The 16,274-nt window shown below is 49.7% G+C and overlaps 6 protein-coding genes across 6 annotated transcripts; 2 read left to right on the forward strand and 4 right to left on the reverse strand.

Annotated features, from left to right (window-relative positions):
* Window positions 1–2,470: 2,470 nt before the first annotated feature.
* PHATRDRAFT_47047 (predicted protein) lies at window positions 2,471–6,672 on the forward strand (the record flags this gene model as incomplete). Its single annotated transcript, XM_002181136.1, has 3 exons — window positions 2,471–2,485; window positions 2,688–3,062; window positions 3,085–6,672. The coding sequence occupies 3 exons, from the start codon at window positions 2,471–2,473 to the stop codon at window positions 6,670–6,672; spliced, it is 3,978 nt and encodes a 1,325-aa protein (XP_002181172.1).
* A 77-nt stretch (window positions 6,673–6,749) lies between these two features.
* Window positions 6,750–9,333, reverse strand: PHATRDRAFT_21316 (predicted protein; the record flags this gene model as incomplete). Its single annotated transcript, XM_002181304.1, has 4 exons — window positions 8,541–9,333; window positions 8,063–8,423; window positions 7,026–7,951; window positions 6,750–6,989 (listed from the first exon to the last, which is right to left on the reverse strand). The coding sequence occupies exons 1-4, from the start codon at window positions 9,195–9,197 to the stop codon at window positions 6,750–6,752; spliced, it is 2,184 nt and encodes a 727-aa protein (XP_002181340.1). The 5' UTR covers window positions 9,198–9,333.
* Window positions 9,334–9,729: 396 nt separating this feature from the next.
* On the forward strand, window positions 9,730–11,089 carry PHATRDRAFT_47049 (predicted protein; the record flags this gene model as incomplete). The annotated part of the gene is made up of 1 exon (XM_002181137.1): window positions 9,730–11,089. Exon 1 carries the CDS (start codon window positions 9,761–9,763, stop codon window positions 11,087–11,089), a length of 1,329 nt encoding a protein of 442 aa, XP_002181173.1. The 5' UTR covers window positions 9,730–9,760.
* A 177-nt stretch (window positions 11,090–11,266) lies between these two features.
* PHATRDRAFT_47050 (predicted protein) lies at window positions 11,267–12,809 on the reverse strand (the record flags this gene model as incomplete). Its single annotated transcript, XM_002181305.1, has 3 exons — window positions 11,902–12,809; window positions 11,420–11,772; window positions 11,267–11,365 (listed from the first exon to the last, which is right to left on the reverse strand). The coding sequence occupies exons 1-3, from the start codon at window positions 12,347–12,349 to the stop codon at window positions 11,267–11,269; spliced, it is 900 nt and encodes a 299-aa protein (XP_002181341.1). The 5' UTR covers window positions 12,350–12,809.
* Window positions 12,808–13,509, reverse strand: PHATRDRAFT_5419 (predicted protein; the record flags this gene model as incomplete). Its single annotated transcript, XM_002181306.1, has 2 exons — window positions 12,808–13,165; window positions 13,226–13,509. Coding segments are annotated over 2 exons (642 nt in total), but the record flags the coding sequence as incomplete, so codon positions are not given.
* A 606-nt stretch (window positions 13,510–14,115) lies between these two features.
* Window positions 14,116–16,111, reverse strand: PHATRDRAFT_47052 (predicted protein). Its single transcript, XM_002181307.1, has 2 exons — window positions 15,204–16,111; window positions 14,116–15,117 (listed from the first exon to the last, which is right to left on the reverse strand). Exons 1-2 carry the CDS (start codon window positions 15,701–15,703, stop codon window positions 14,205–14,207), a joined length of 1,413 nt encoding a protein of 470 aa, XP_002181343.1. The 5' UTR covers window positions 15,704–16,111; the 3' UTR covers window positions 14,116–14,204.
* Between the last annotated feature and the right edge of the window lie 163 nt (window positions 16,112–16,274).

Genomic DNA, 16,274 nt, shown 5'->3' on the forward strand with positions numbered 1-16,274 from the left:
TCATGGAGCGGCAGATTCTCTGCCATAAGAATCTTCCGTTCAACCTCAAGAATCTCGCACGATAGTGATCGAACACTTACCTCAGCTTTATATTCGGCCGTTAGCAAACTCAAGAATTTATTGTGATAAAATGACAGCGATTGGTAGAGTGTGGAGCGTTTGCGGGACCGTCCCCGTCCTCCGGTGACAGAAGGGGCGCGAGGGGTGCGTGGCGCAACGTATTTTCGATTCCAGTCACCAGTCTGTTCCATGGGTGAACTGGTCATGGTATCCAACGATGGTACCAGCACCGCAATATCATCCCCTCGCTGCCTTCGGCGTGTGCGCTTGTCGCTGGCCTTTTGCTTGCGCATGCTTAGGAACGATCGTGTCGGAGGGTGTAGCGAAGAGGTCGTCCGTGACGCAGCCGAATTTGGCAGCAACGCCCGTCCATGAAAGAACGACGACTGCACCGAGAGACCCCAGGTCACGTCTGGCAAAAACATTAGCCAACAGATCGATGAAGCCCCTCTCATGCTGCACAATGTTTCTGTCTTTGGAACGAGTTCACCGACAATCGGCAGTGACACTGCGCTGTTCTCACAACGAAAGAAAAAGGAATGAGAATTTTGTGACGACGTTGCGCGAGCGGTAGCGGATAGTGAAACCGAAACAGTGCTCACTGTCAGCGGAGTTTCGAATTCGGATGACAAATTACATGTCACAAAGACAGTCGTATTTGCAAATACTGCGCTTATTATACGTAAGGACAGACTTTGCGTGTGCCGACAAAAACCGGGCCAACCGTAAATCTTCGCTCCCGAAAGAAGTGCTAGCTAGGTACAACCATCCTCTATCTATGTTGCCGAACATTGCTGTGGAGAAGCAGAGTCCTTCGCGGTATCGGTGATGCCTCCACGGCTGGCCACCGTGTTCGCCAGCGACTTCTCTAGGGCTTGGAGGACGCGCTTGGCGGCCCCAACGGCACCTTCCATGACTCCCGGTGAGGATAGATCTGTTTCCGACCCAGCAAACTGCAAGAGTCCATCCCACGCAGGTTCCGCTAAAGCACGGACGGGGTACGGATGGGGGTGGATCTTGGTCGGCCGGTCGTCTTCCGCAATATAATTTTCGCTGGGCCACCGGACCACGTGATGACTCGTGTACGAATGAGACTGGGCGGCCGTCGGAATACGGCCCATCTGTCGCCACACGGAAGCCATTTGTGACGCCACTTGCTCCGCGAGAATCGCGTCGTCGTTCAGTGCCAACCGGTTGTTGGGATGCACCAAGGCGAAGAAGGTCAAGGCCGCCACGGAACCATCCAGTGTACTACTATCGTACACTTGGAAGGCTGGGTTGGATTTAGTATCGGACGGCAAGCCCATGTTGGAGGCGTCCGGTTTCCAAAAACGGTGTGGATACACGAGGGCAATCTTTGTAACTCCCGCCATCCAGGTGTGACTGGCTGCCATGGCGGCTTGCTTTGCAGAATCGAGTGGGGGGTCGAACACAATGTGCCTGGATACAAGCTTTGGAGGGACAGCGAATACAACCCGATTCGCCAAAATAATTTCGTTGTCCATTGTTTCCACTCGGACGTGTCTACCGCAGTGCGCCGTTGTGATACGGTCGGTGGCGCCATCAGTGCAGGCTGTGGTGGGTAAGAGCGTGCAACGCTTGACCGGAGACTCGAGTTGGATATGTTCATGTAAATCGTAAGCAATGGCGTGTATTAATTGGACGGCACCACCATCGACTCGTGTGGAAGAGGGCTCGTCGGGCTGGGGAAAGGTCCTTAGCTTTGGTCGGATGCTGGAGAGCCCTTGTGGTTGGCAATCGTTCACGCTCAATTGTTGTATCAGATCTTTCATATGCGGTTGATGCGTGGGCCAGATCCACGCGCCTCCCAAATCGATGCGCTTATCGGCTTGATCGTTGGCGAGACGACCGCCGAGCACGGGACGGGCTTCCAGTAATTTCCACGTCGGTGGCGAATGGTTGGCAGCAAGCGCGGGGGACCAGCGATGTAGTCCCCGACCCACCAGCAGACCCGACAATCCTCCTCCCACAATCAATACATCCAAAATCTTGGGCGACTTGTGAATTGTCGTTGTTGTGGTCTTGTTAGATACCATATCGATACGAATGAACAATTTTGTTGTGTTGGCAGTCGACGGGGACGATGCGAAGCGAGTTTGTTACATTATTGTTACAATAGTCGATTGGGTCCAGATTCTCCGGTGTGGGTTGTGACGGATGACTGACAGTGACCATGAGTGAGCGCGCTATTGTTGGCTTGACCGTGATTGATTCTCGTTCCCGAGCCGAACGAAGCCCAAGGACTTTTCATATTTCCGATCGACTTTGAAACTCGCTTTGGAGCGTATGGAATTTTCCGGTGTACGTCATCATGGGAGGAAAGAGAACGAGCTTTCCACGCCTGTTTCACGATCGACCGGAGAACCAATGACTTTTCCCGGCCAAAATCATGGATGTCCTTGTGGTCACAACGAAGATATAGAGACGTTGTGGTCTTCCTGAGACAACTCCCCTTAAGTATAAGATTCATTTCATTCGGAGTAGAAAAGAGAGAATAGTAAGTAGTACGAGTAGCTCGTCGACATTTGCTGATGTTGCTTGTGAAGAAAACAATGACCCTGCAATAAATCATCAAGTTTGATTTACTGTCAATTGACGTGTGACAGCGAGTGCTCGCTGGAAACATAGTGGAACCCCCCGCCCCTCCCACCCCGAAAACACGACACGCCGCCGGCACCGGAACGACCACCGATAGGCCGGTCGACAGGAAAATTGCGGACGAAAAGTTGCTTTCGGCAAAACCCCAATTGACTGGGAAACAGAAGCGTGAGGCTATCGAAACAAACAACGGTCATCCGCGGAACACAGTGTGGCTACTAGCGACCAATACATCACAAGCCGCGCTCGTTTCCGTTGCCTCGTGCCGAGCCAGCTCGGTGGGCGTCGGAATCTCTGGGAAGACAAGCATTCGTCCGAGCTGCTGGACACACCACTACCTGACAGGCAGGCAACACCGTGAGCGCTACCGTTCCATTCCGTACGTGAGCTATGAGTCATCCACAGCAAGAACCTTGTGATGGAAATGCTAGCGAACATCGACTGCCGGTATCGCCTCGGCTACAATCGCCGTACCGAGATTTCGTGTCGCCAGGTCGGGAATTCATCCATTTCGACGAGGAAGAAGACAACAGAGCGACGATTTCCCGAGGCTTGAACAAGGCAGCATCGCGTCGGATCAAACGAGGAGAATGCCCCGCTTGTGGAGCCAAACTTTTCAAAAATAGTATGCTGGGCAAGAAGAAGACTCCCTTGACCATTCCGGGGCAATCATTGAACGGTCGCTGTCTATTTTGCTTTCCTATTGTCCGAGAAATCGTCGGATCACACTTGGATCGGTATCCGGACGAACCAGGCAAAGCGGTCGTGCCTCGATTTCTGTCGGTCCCCACTGACGATACTCCCGACGATGGTACCGTCATGTCTACCATTACACTCGATCATCATCTAGGACAATTTGCGCAAGAAGGCGAAAAGGTCGCCCCTCCACCCCGACTACCTCCACCGACCTACCCTCCGCAACAGGCTTCCCAGAGTGATCACATGCGCTGGCCGCCTGGGACCGACCGCAGTACAGCTCCCGTACTTACACCACCTGCTTCATCGCGAAGACGTAGATCGAGCTTTGACAATGATGAAGCTGACGAAAACGATCGAGGGCCGGCACTACCCTGCCGATCAGTGAGTCCGTCACGGTTTAGTGAGCTCGACCCGTTGAATTCGGAGTTCCGGGCTAATCCAATGGTCGCACCGTTACGGAGAGCCTCGAATAATTTCGCTACGTTCATGGATCACGACCCACAGCACGAGTCCAACAGCATCCAACCCCGTCGAGTACAACCCAGTTCCGCCCGTGCACGGGTGGAATGGGACGGCTACCCCCTCACTGTTCAGTCACACCAGCATAGCGGAGGGTGCTTATTCCCGAGTCCACATCCTCGCCCATTCTGGAAAAGTCAACCCCGAACTCTACAGACCAGTAAAGAAGCCGACGACGAGAAGGAGGAAAAATCGGAGATTCAATCACCTGCCCATGCGCATGATCCCCCGTGGCAACCATCCGAGCTGAAGCCAAAAGGGAGTCCCCGGGAAATTGTTTTTGATTCGTCCCGGAGTCCCTACGACCCTCCCGAACCGGCTAGCGTGAACTACAACACCCTATGGCAACAAATGTCGAAGTCTACGCCCATCGCTCATGAAGAAATTGTAGTCGACCCAAACACATTGCCTTTGGATGATGGTAACGCATCTGCTTTGAAGCAAGAAAGGAAACCAATCGTTGACAGCGCCGACCATAGAGTTCGGAACGGCAGTGACCCTGGGTGGGAATATTCTATGGCCTCGTTTGCCTACCATCAGGATTCTATCTCCTTCCAAAATAGCAGTTTTAGTTTTCTGTCGCACACGAAGTCAACATCGCCACAGTCCGCCACCCAAACTTCACCTAATTTGGAATTGGCAGTATCGTTGGAGGACATTCCTCCCTTGGTAAAGACTTTGCGTGATGATGTACCCAACACGCACGAATCGGCGTTGCGGCACTTAACTGCGACCGTTTGGCAGTGCGGGAACTTGGCCCGTCAAGCAGTGATTGAAGCAGGTGGCATTCCAGTTTGGACCATGATTGTTTGGCAAGATATGAACGACGAGGCCATCCAAGTGGCTGCGCTCGACCTAATTTTCGCCGTGGCAATTGGAGATTGCATTGATGCCACTTACGATTATTTGGCCAATGATACGTTTGATTATGCTGTAGATGCCTTGCTTATTATGATGCAATCACTAATTCACAACGAAGATGTCCAGACTTTTGGCTGTCGAGTGCTGGCCTGTTTGGCAGGTGCTTCCGGTCGTAACGCTAAAGTCAACGACGGGGCTTTGTCAGGTGCGGTGCTTACTGTCTTGCGAGCAATTGATTCCCACAAGCATTCCTTGTCTCTTCGGGAGTGGGGAATCCGTGCATTGTATCAGCAGTGTGCGTTGTCGAAAGACATGAATAGCAACAGAAAAGCGTTAGTGGAAGCGAAGCTGGACCACAATACAAGTGGACTAGACGTGATCTCGTATTGCTTGGACGAGGTGGGGTCAAATGCTGTCATGGCTGAATGGATATGCAATCTTTATTGGTGTCTTTCTTCAAGTCAAGAGATCGCCCAGATTCAAGTACCGGCGACAGAACCGCTATTGGAAATGACGAATATCGTACGAAAATATCAGAAGAGCCGAGGGTCGGTACTGCTTCTACAGGCGGCGCTAGCAGCTATTTCAAATCTATGCATGCTTGCGGAAAATCGGAAAGGTCTAGATACCACTGAGGTGGTTCTCCTTGCTTTGGAGGTGCTCGATTTTCATCAAGGATGCTCCAGTGTCGCTGTGGAGGTGTGCGGTCTCATAGCGAGTCTCCTTCCTACAGTACGAAGCACAGAATGCATCCCCGCAGGATCTATTCAGACCCTGTGTTCAATCTTGGAGTTCCCTCGAGATTTAAAGATGAACAGAGAAGCCCTACGAGCATTGAATGCTGTGTTGGCTTCTTCTACTCTTGCACGAAAGCGTCTTTGGGAGACGACGTCGCTATCCTGGCTCACAGAGGTCTCCCGTCTTCATTGCAATTCGGTCGAATGGCAGGCATTGAGTTGTGTCATGCTTTCAAATCTGTTAATTGCGAATGAATTGGACACAGGCGAAACAGAGAAGTGGATTCTCTCTGAGCTGTATTTGATAATATCGCGGTGTACCGATGCACTAAAAGTCCAGGAGGTGGGAATTAGTATCCTTTCAAAAATTTCGAAAGATGAGACCCTTTCGACACTGTTGGACGAGGAAAGTTTGAAGCTGGTTGTTGATATGATGTCGAAGTTTCCGCTCTCAAAAATTATACAGAGAAAAGGCTCCTTCCTCATCTTGAACGTAGCCCGTGGTCCCATAATACTCAAGCACTTGTCAGTCGCAGAGCGATGCGCGAGCTCACTAGTTATTACACTGCAAAACCATCTTGAAACGTCCGATATTATCGGATTCGCTTGCGATGCTATTTGGGTACTTATCCACGGTTCCGACATGCTTAAGGAAACCGTTGTAACACAAGGTGGCATTGATGCTCTGTCTTGCGCTCTGGTGTTGCATCAAAACGAAGTTAGTATTTTGGAAAAGGCTTGCGGTGTACTGTCATGCTTGAGCTCAAGAGAGTCTCATATTCAAACAGTGGTCAACGCACAGAGTGTTTTTAACGTTGTTGATGCTATGCGGAACAACCCTAATTCCGCTTCACTTACTCAGTATGGATGTTTGTTGCTAAAAAATGTCATCGTTACAAGCAGGGAGCAGTCAATATTGGCCTCTGGTGCAATTAGTGTTGTAACTGCGGCAATGTTGAAGCATCCCCACGAGAGTGGCATGCAAAGAGAAGCATGCAGTTTTCTCTGGGCCATTACGTCGGCATCAGGCGACTGTAAATCGAAAGTGCTCGCATTGGATGCGGTATCCCTTTTGATGACGGCGCTATCAAGTGATAAAAAGGATGTTCAAGACGCCGCTCGTGGCGCCTTCAATACTATTGCTCTCACATCCAATGAGAGTCTTTCTGCTGTATAAAAGCAGTACAATTGTCGTACAAGGAAAGTTAAGAAATGGCAGACTTCAATTGTGCTTTTGGTGTTTTATAGCTTTTCCTACAAATCAAGATCGTCTACTCTAAGCGTCTCGGCTTGGGTACTGATAAATTCCTTCCGAGGGGCTACAGTATCTCCCATAAGAATGCTCAGTGTCTGGTCGGCCATCGATGCATCATTGACAGTAACTTGAAGCATCGTTCTCCGCTCTGGATCCATTGTCGTGGACCATAATTGCTCCGGCATCATCTCTCCTAGACCTTTGAAGCGCTGCAAAGAAACTTTCCCGGCCGCAAGCGCCTCCTCGGCTTGCTTCGGGTCATCAACACCGAGAACTTGCATCATTACTGTGTTTCTTTCCGTATCGTTGAATGCGTACCCTTCTTTTCTTGACCTGCCACTTCCCACACTCACTTTGTACAAAGGAGGCTGTGCTATGTAAACATGGCCGTTCTCCACGAGCTCCCGTTGGTAGCGGTAGAAGAACGTCAATAGCAGGACACGAATATGAGCGCCGTCCACGTCGGCATCAGTCATAATAACAATACGACCATATCGGAGAGACTTAGGATCAAACTCAGATCCCTTGACTCCCAATCCGAGGGCCGAAATCAATCCCTGCAGCTCTGTGTTTTGGTAAATACGTTCTGTGGCTGCTCGTTCAATATTCAGAATCTTACCTCGTAAAGGCAAAATAGCCTGCGTTCGTCGATCTCGGCCTTGTTTGGCGCTTCCTGCAGCCGAGTCACCCTCAACAATGAAAATCTCTGATTCTTCGGGATCCCGGGACGCACAATCCGCCAACTTTCCGGGTAGAATCGTAGACGTCAGCAGCGTCTTACGGCGGACCATATCGCGAGCGGCCTTGGCGGCTGCCGCGGCTGCCTGTGCGGAACTCGCTTTGTTGTAAATGGCGTCCAGAATTTCAGGTCGGAAGTCAAAAAGCTTTGTCAGTTCTGCACTCAGCAACGAATCCACAGCCGGCCGTACTTCCGGATTTCCGAGGCGTCCCTTGGTCTGACCCTCAAATTCAGGTTCAGAAACCGAGACTGATACAATGGCTGTCAATCCCTCACGAATGAACTCGCCGGGTAGATTGGCAGCCCCTTCTTTGGCTTTGTTGGAACGTTTGGCTGCTTGATTGACTGTTCGAGTCAAGCAAGCTTTGAGGCCTTCCACATGCGACCCCCCGTCCCGAGTACGAATATTGTTGCAAAACGAGAGAATCGATTCCGCATACATATCCGATGACCAACGCAAAGCTACCGAAACGGAAACTGGAGGGGTTTCTTCGTCCGACGTGCTCGTACCAGTGCACAGTATTGTCGCACCGTCAGGTGTAAGCAAACCCGCCACAGGATCCATTGCAATACCATCATCGTCGGACGCCGAATCTTTCTGTTTTCTCGCGGGCTTTTTCTTTCTGCTGGAGGTTGTTCCCTGAAAGAGTGGAGTCTTGGTCCGACACAATAATTCTGCATACTCGGCAAGGCCACCGGCGTGATAAAACACTTGCAGACGGCCACGGCCTGGAGACTTTCGTTCATCCTTAAGCGTCAAAACTAGACCGGCATTCAAATAGGCAATCTCGTCCATGCGTCCTTTGAGTCGAGAGGAATCGAATGTGATATCCGGTTTACCGTTATCTCCCTTGAACACCTTAAGATCGGGAAGGAAAGTAACAGATGTTCCAGATTTACGTTTGCTTAACAAAGTTTTGAGCTTGTCTAGGTTCTGCTGGTGAATGGTTATGGCAGTGTTATCATCATCCTGTTGATCCGATTTCGCCTTGAGGAGCTCCAATTCTTGATCGATATCTTTGTCCACAAAGTTTGACGTTCCCTTGCTCACCTGTAGTGGCCCCGTTGGTACCCCCCGTTCAAAGCGCATCTGGTACAACTCTGGTGTGCGATCAACCTTGACGTGGACGAACTCACTCAAAGCGTTCACCACCGAAATACCGACGCCGTGCAATCCTCCCGACACTTTGTATCCACTGTTGGAACCTTGATTATCGAATTTTCCGCCGGCATGCAGTTCCGTCAGCACCGTTTCCAGAGCCGACTTGCCGGTTTCGGAATGCAGATCGGTCGGGATGCCACGTCCATCGTCGGTGACGGTCAAGGACCCGTCGGCGTGGATCGTCGTCGTCACAAACGTGGCGTGTCCCGCCAAGGCTTCGTCGACGCAATTATCCACGACTTCCCAGACCAAGTGGTGCAATCCGTCTGGGCCTGTGGATCCAATATACATTCCTGGACGCTTGCGGACCGGATCAAGACCCTTCAGAACCGTGATTTGACCGGCCCCGTAGGATTGTGCCGCGACGGAGGAAGCGCCATTGACGGCATCGGCTTCTACGGTCGCATAATGCGGATTGGAAAAAGGTCGCGATCGCGCTTGTGGATATAAGGAAAAAGCCTCGCACGATAATATCGTTGACGTGCCCGCAGATAACAGGAAAGCCAATGAACCAAGAGCACTCTTCCAGGCTTCTATCTCTTTCATGGCCCTTTTCGTTCGCGTGTCCGCTCCAGTTTTGCACAGGATATGATCTGCTTGGTCAAACCAATGGACACGTGTGCTTTCGATCCACCTCAATGCGATTGTCACAAAAAGTAGAACAAAGGAAGACAACGATCAATGTACTTACTTTCGCTAGAGCAATGGTGTCTTTCGAAAGAGTCGCTGTCGACCAAGACGCGATGCCATCCACCGGAAGAATCGACAAAGGACAGCAGGGCTGATGTTTCACAGTCAGTGGTTGTCGAGGGAAGGCTTTCGTCCCGGCACCGATTTTCTGCATTGCGATAGGTCGGATATGTCGTATGCCATCGGACCAATGAGATGTGTCTGACCAACAACAAATTTGAAAATTGGAAACGAGCCGCCAACTTTGAGGCGCACAACAAAAACCCCATAAGCCCGCTACTACTAGAGTTCCGTGGGGGAGGAAGAGACAAATCCAGCCTCTCTTACTGTTGTAAGCTGTGAAAACTGCCCTACCGATCTGGCGGTCGACTCATTTTCGACACACACGCAAGAATCAAATAGAGCCAATTGCCAACATTATGCCGGGAACTGGCAATTACGTTCGTCTGGTGTCCATAGCGGTAGTTATCTACCCCCATGCACCGTCAGTGCAAGGATTTGTAACGGAACTGCGACGTGGATTTTTGCCGACGATCCAGACCGGGTGTTCCTCGGCGACGTCGCTGTTGGCGTACCATCCTCTGTCGACGGCTCTGGAACAGATTGCCAACGAAAGATCTATTCGAGACTCATCGTATCGAAAACTTTCCTGGTTGGATCCCACCACAGCGTCGCCACGGTTGTCGCAGGACATTGCAGTAGACAAGGACGCATCTCAAGCGGGCCCCAACACGGCATCCGAAGAAGTTCTACCACTATACCCCTTGCAAGCAGTCTACGTACCGACAGAGACATCGTTAAAACACTCACATTTTACCAATTATACACTCAACAATGTGGAGCCACGCAACATTCGGATGGCTTTGGATCTTTGGGACAACAAAACCGCGTCCAATCGACGATTTTGCTCTGTCCTCCGGTGTGTCGACAGTGGACGACTTGCCACAATCGGGACTGTATTGCGGATCGTCGCCTTGGAAACACAGTACGGTGCTGTAGATCCGACGATTGTGTTGCGTGTCATTGTAAAATGTGTTGCTGAGGAGCTCGTAGAGATCGCCGGCATTGAAAATCCCGAGGCCGCAACTCAAGAGGCACGGTTGTTGGGACGACCAGAATACCTCCAGGCTCGTATAAAAAAGCGTACGCTTCCAGAGGAGGCCGACGACTTTCGGTCAGGAGAGGCACAATGGCTGGTACAGTTTACGCAAGACTATCACGCTGTTCGAAATTTCTATTTGGGGGGTGTGGGTACCAAGGATATACCACATTTCGCTTTGTCGACCGTAGAAGACTCGTTGCCAATATGGACAGAAGCTGATTTTACACCCTGCAAGTTTTGGCAGATTGCCGAAACCTGGCAGAGACTCTGTTACACTGTTCGTGAAGGTCGTCAAATTATGCTATCATCCAATCGCAACGAGCTCATGGTGACGGCGGCGCTAGGAAAGGGTGGGCCACTCCAGTTACCGATTCACATGGAAGATCTGTCTGTCAACGAGCGTCAAGCGATACAAACGCTAGAAGAAAAAGCTCGCGACGCTTGGTTGGAGTTGCGCCTCGACCCGTGCATGGATTTCCAAATCCTAATTGCTCTGCCGACGCATCACGAGCGTGTTGCCTTCTTGGCCAATTTGGTTTCTCGTGAACGTCGGCGACTAACGGAATTGGCGTTGTCTTCTCCAATAGAAAAGAGGGTAGATGAGACGTCCGAGTTGCCGCGCAAAGGGGCATGGTTTTTTGAATGAACTAGGACTAGATGACCGAGGTCAATATATACTAGAAACACTACAGGGAAACGGAGCATACTGGTTGAGAGTTACATTGCGCCTATTCTAATGGACATCGTAGTGTACCATACAAGTCTGATCTCACGGCTTGGACATAAAACCACTTTCGTATGTATGTATTCCAGCTAGCTTCGATCATGCATGCACGCTATCGCTGGAGCTGACGCGTTCGGCATGGTAATAAATGGATGTAACAAGCTTGGTTCGTCGATCATATCCTGGTGGGCAAAGAGACTGCGTTCAGTACAGTATGCAAAACGGAAGCCATTTTTCATCTGTTCATCTTACCAAAAGATACTCGGCCATTTTGCGCCCACCACTGGGTGATGGCTCCACGCGCTGGACGTAGTCGTTTGTATTCTTACCATCAAGGACGTGAAATAGAGGAACATGAATAACCTCTGTCCCTTCGATTTGTATCGACGTCGTTGCCTCGAGAAATACCTTCCGAATGAAGCTTTGAAGTCTGCCGGGATCTCGATTGTAGCCCATGGCACCAAGTGCCGCTCCTGCCCATCCCGGATTTGGAGTTTCATCCAAGAAGTATATCATGCACACTAAAATCTTTGTTGGTTTTGTCTTCGCTGTCAGCGCATCGATATACTTCTGGACTCGAGTGCCAAACATATGGCGGAAGTAACCTAGACACGGTGGGCAAGCACAGGCGCAAGAACAAAGAGATGGTCCACAGCCACAACAGTAGTCATCAATTGCAACAGCACCACAAGTAAAACCGCTTTGGGTACAACACGGCGGAAGACATAACATACCGCACATTGACAAGATAGTACATGGACTAGGCTTGAGAGCAACATCGTTGCCACCAATTGATACTAGAAGGATGTCTTCCGAAATAATGTTGTCACGGAGAAATCTATCTTGAGGCGTCAGCATGAACGTTCGCTCATTGAGCGTGGTAGCTTCTACTGCCGTGTTGATAGCGGCCAGCTTCGGGTACGAACCATCATTCGACCGTCGAGATTCAATCAACGCGTTCAGCCAGTATGTCACATCCTGCTTCATCCGTGGCGGTCGTAAAACTTCCTTGTATGCACCAACCGCGGGAGCCGTATCGTGAAACCAGAATTTGTTATCTAAAGAGGAGTCGCCGGCCGTCCAAATTAAGCGGTCAGAGGATTCACGTAAAAATGGGAGAACATATTCCAAATGGTTCACATTGTGGCCATGATATTGTCCGTAGAATTCTTGTGCGTTCATTCACTGAAGGCCACCCAGCTATGAAAAGATTCGCGATTTTCCTTCAAAGTCAATTTCTTACCGGATTCTGATATTCTCTTTATGAATGAAGAGAGTGATCTTCTCATTGACGAACAGGTCTTTCCTCGCAATTCACCGAACCGGTAGTGGGTCCATTTCATTGCATTTGACTCCGACTCGACTATATTTACAGTTATTTTTTAACGGTAAATATTTATTGCAGTGGCCATTGATCTGGTGAGCCAAAGCGGAGCTGTAAACAAATGGGCTTGGACAGTGAGGTCGAAATCTTCGAAGCAATCGGCTGAAGAAAAAAGTTATGTCTCTATCTAGGATTGCATTTTAGCAGTTTGCATTGATGCTGACATGGACACCTTCTTCAACAGTTTGTCTCATTTCTTGTCTTTCGGCCAATCCTCTGACTGTAAAGCCGAGAATCCTGCGATTGCGTCTAGTCGAGCTGCATCTCGCAGTAGTCCCACATCAATGCTGCCGCATACAAAGGCGTATCCAGCTTCAACCATGCTGCGGATAGAGCGGCTTGGAGATCGAAAACCTCCCAAAAATGCTTGGCTTTCGTTAACCGCCAATTCTGCGGCGGCGATGACCTCGGCCACTTCAGGGTCATCAAATTGTCCCATCTTTCCAATACTGCAAGAGAGATCCATTGGCCCTAGAAAGATACCGTCAACTCCAGGCACGGCCGCAATCTCCGGAATCGCGGCTACACCGGCTACAGTCTCGACCTGAACCATTACAAGCAAATCCTCTTGGCACTGCTGGGCGTATTTTTCGCTGGCACCCCACCCACTAGCCCTGACAAATGGTTACGCACAACCTCGTGAGCCACTAATGGTAGATTCGTCAGCCAACGACAGCTGCAACGGATATCGCGTCGATTGCACGACCGCATATGCAGTTGCAGCATCGTTCACCATGGGTACCAGTACTCCACCCGGTAGACGTAAAGTGTCTAATGCTTTTTTCATATACACCTGATCGTGTGCCGGAACGCGGATAATTGGCGTTGCAGGAATGGGTGTGATGGAATGCGTGGATTGGATCGCTTGCAACAGTGCTTGTCCACTACGGACATCGGTCTGTGCGTGTTCGTGGTCAATAACAATGTGACCGTAACCAGCTAATGCCATTATTTCGGCGACAACGGGGGAATCGGAAAGGAGAAGAGGACCATAGGAACAGCCTCCCTGAAGCAAGTGCTGTCTCAAACTTATCTTGGATACTGACATGAGAACGTCAAAAGAAAAGTACAGGTGCTCACTATTAAATGCCTCATCCGGAAAAGGACTACCATAGGTAATAATAAAATTGAATCAAGAACCCTTAGACTCCGTTCTCGATCTCCAATACGGGGATTATCGACAGCAAAGATCTTGTGAACCGTTGCGGTCCATAAAAAAGGAGATCATCGTCTGAAATTAAAGCTGAAGATGTGGGCGACAAATTCGGTGAGCGAATAGCTGCGGTGTGACTAGGATATATCCAACGGATATCCTCTATGACATAGATGAGATATAACGGGGGTTGGTCAAAAGACAAGGCAACGTAAGGTGCCCTGGTACCTTTCATATAATGCCTGACTGTGAAGGCTTACTAGAGAGACCAACACATTAATGCAGTGTCAGACAAGACTGCAGATATCAGAGCACGGCCTGCTCGGATAAGCCAAAAAGGAGAATGGTCAAAATTATAATCAAAAACACTCTCCTGACTCGTAGCTAGATTAGTTTTCATATACCTACCGCGCAAAATTATAATCTTCATTAATGTAACTTTGAATTGCCACAGTCCTGTTCATATTATGATTCTCTAAAACAGGAAACAAAGCCTACCGTCAAGACACTGTTGAGTTTGGCTTAAGTTTGAAATTGTAATCTTTCAGCTCTGCCCAAGTTTCCAATGAAGAAAACTCTTCTAGAAACTCCCATATTGCACGTTTTTGCTTGTCTGAGTAGTAGTGCCGATACACCTTGCCCGAATGGAATGCCATACCCTCTCCAACCCGAGGTAGTTCTAACCAGTCCAATACCTTGTCCCGAGTCTTTTCAAAATTGTCCGCGTATTCGTGGTAGTGCAGAATCATAGTGGACAAGCCCATCTCGCGCGAGACGGCAAAGGCTAGGTTGTGCCACTGTACATAGCGGAAGAACTCGTTCATGCATGGGATGTTTATCATTTTCTCCTTCAGCCGGTGATCAACAATCAAAAATCGTGAATTAATAATGTGGTCGTGTGCGTCTTCTGCTGCGCACCATTTATGGAATCCAGTCACGTTTTTTGGATACATCTTGTCGTATTCTGTGTTGCCCCGCCCTACCTGGACGTTGTACTCAAGATGAAAACGAGCCACAATGTTGTCCAACGGATGCCTTAAAAGATGGATAGCTTTCTTGACCAACGCGGGATTGTATGTGACGGTAACGGTACTAAGCCCTCCCTTGGTGTTCCGGACGGCGCGCCGTCCCGACAAGCATCCCATCATAAAGGAACGGACTGTGTGTACCGTTTTTTCTGCATTGCATTTGCGACCACTGCAAAAACCTTTGCAATGAGTTTTGGTTAAAATCGTATCGGGCAGCGCGGTAGTCAGATTCGGAATCAGTTCCAGAAATGGGCCGCTCGCACCAAGTGGACCCGGGATGGCCTGCTCACTTGGATCATGTCTGTTTGTGCCTTCCAAGGCATAGTTTGTTGCGGTGGTAGTGTTGGATACGTCCCGTGTCATATGAATAGTAAAGGAGGTACCGCTTCAGCAACAGAAAACAAATGACAGTGAGATAATACCAAACGGATTCCAAAATCTGATCACAGTCAGTCCGCAACACTCTCGTACCTGTTAGGAAAAGACATTAGCCATGCCACGTGTGGTCGAATACTATGCGTCTCTCGCTTGATTCTGATTGTTAAAGCTTTCGCTTGTGGCTCTACTGAAGGATCAAAATGATCCCTCACGTCCGGTAGCGACTCATTGAAACCTTTGGTCTGATTCGATACTTTCGGTCCCACCTCAGCACAGCGCAAAGCACTCCTCTGTTCACTGATGCTCCGGAATTTCGCTAACGCTTGCGAAGCGCCTCCTGTGGCATCCAATACACCAGCTGCCCGATGCGCTTCCAAAATAGTATTGGAAAAGCCGTAAATAGCAATCGAAGCTGTCAAAACAGCTGCCACGGAAGAAAAAAAGGCCGCAACAAGGACGGTCTGTCCGGTTGAAAATTGAACACGGCTTCGAGGATTCTCACGTGACGAAAAAGCAACATTTGGGGGAGACAACCGCGACGGCAACCGAAACCGCGTTGTGCGGAGAGAGAAAGGAGAATTCATGGTGGACATGATTTCCACGGAAAGTGTACCTTGGTGTTACTAATATAGACGTGCTGAGTTTGGCGAAATAATGAAAAGAGTAGGACAAGGCCATTCGCGTGTGCCCACGCTACTGGGTGCCGTGAGAAATGCACATCTGTCAAGTTTCGGCATCGGTCCGTTCCATTTCCTAGATTTCAAAACATGTTGGAGCAAAACGGACTGAATCTTCCGTCCACGCCCCTCTACGGTTTCAAAGCCTCGTGTTTCGCACGAACACGGATTGCCCATGATCGACAGGACAGCAAAGTGCGTCCTTCTGGAGTTCCAATGAAATATTGTGTGCTACAAAGTTGACTATCAGCACTTTCGATGCCCAGCTATTAGTGGAAGCAATCCGGAAAGTCTTCGTAATGTTGATCATGTCGGGTGGTGTCATGACGGTTTGTTGTGGTGATGGTTCGTCATGGAATTCTAAACTGTGAAGGAAGGAAGGAAGGAAGGAAAATGAAGTCGACTTTTGCTGTCAGTAGAGGTCGAGGAAAATCCCGCTTGAAGCGTCTGTTATTCACCCGCAAATTTTGTTTGACATGAGAAAATC

The sequence above is a fragment of the Phaeodactylum tricornutum genome, chromosome 12 (assembly GCF_000150955.2).
Source record: "Phaeodactylum tricornutum CCAP 1055/1 chromosome 12, whole genome shotgun sequence".
Lineage (NCBI taxonomy): Eukaryota > Bacillariophyta > Bacillariophyceae > Surirellales > Neidiaceae > Phaeodactylum > Phaeodactylum tricornutum.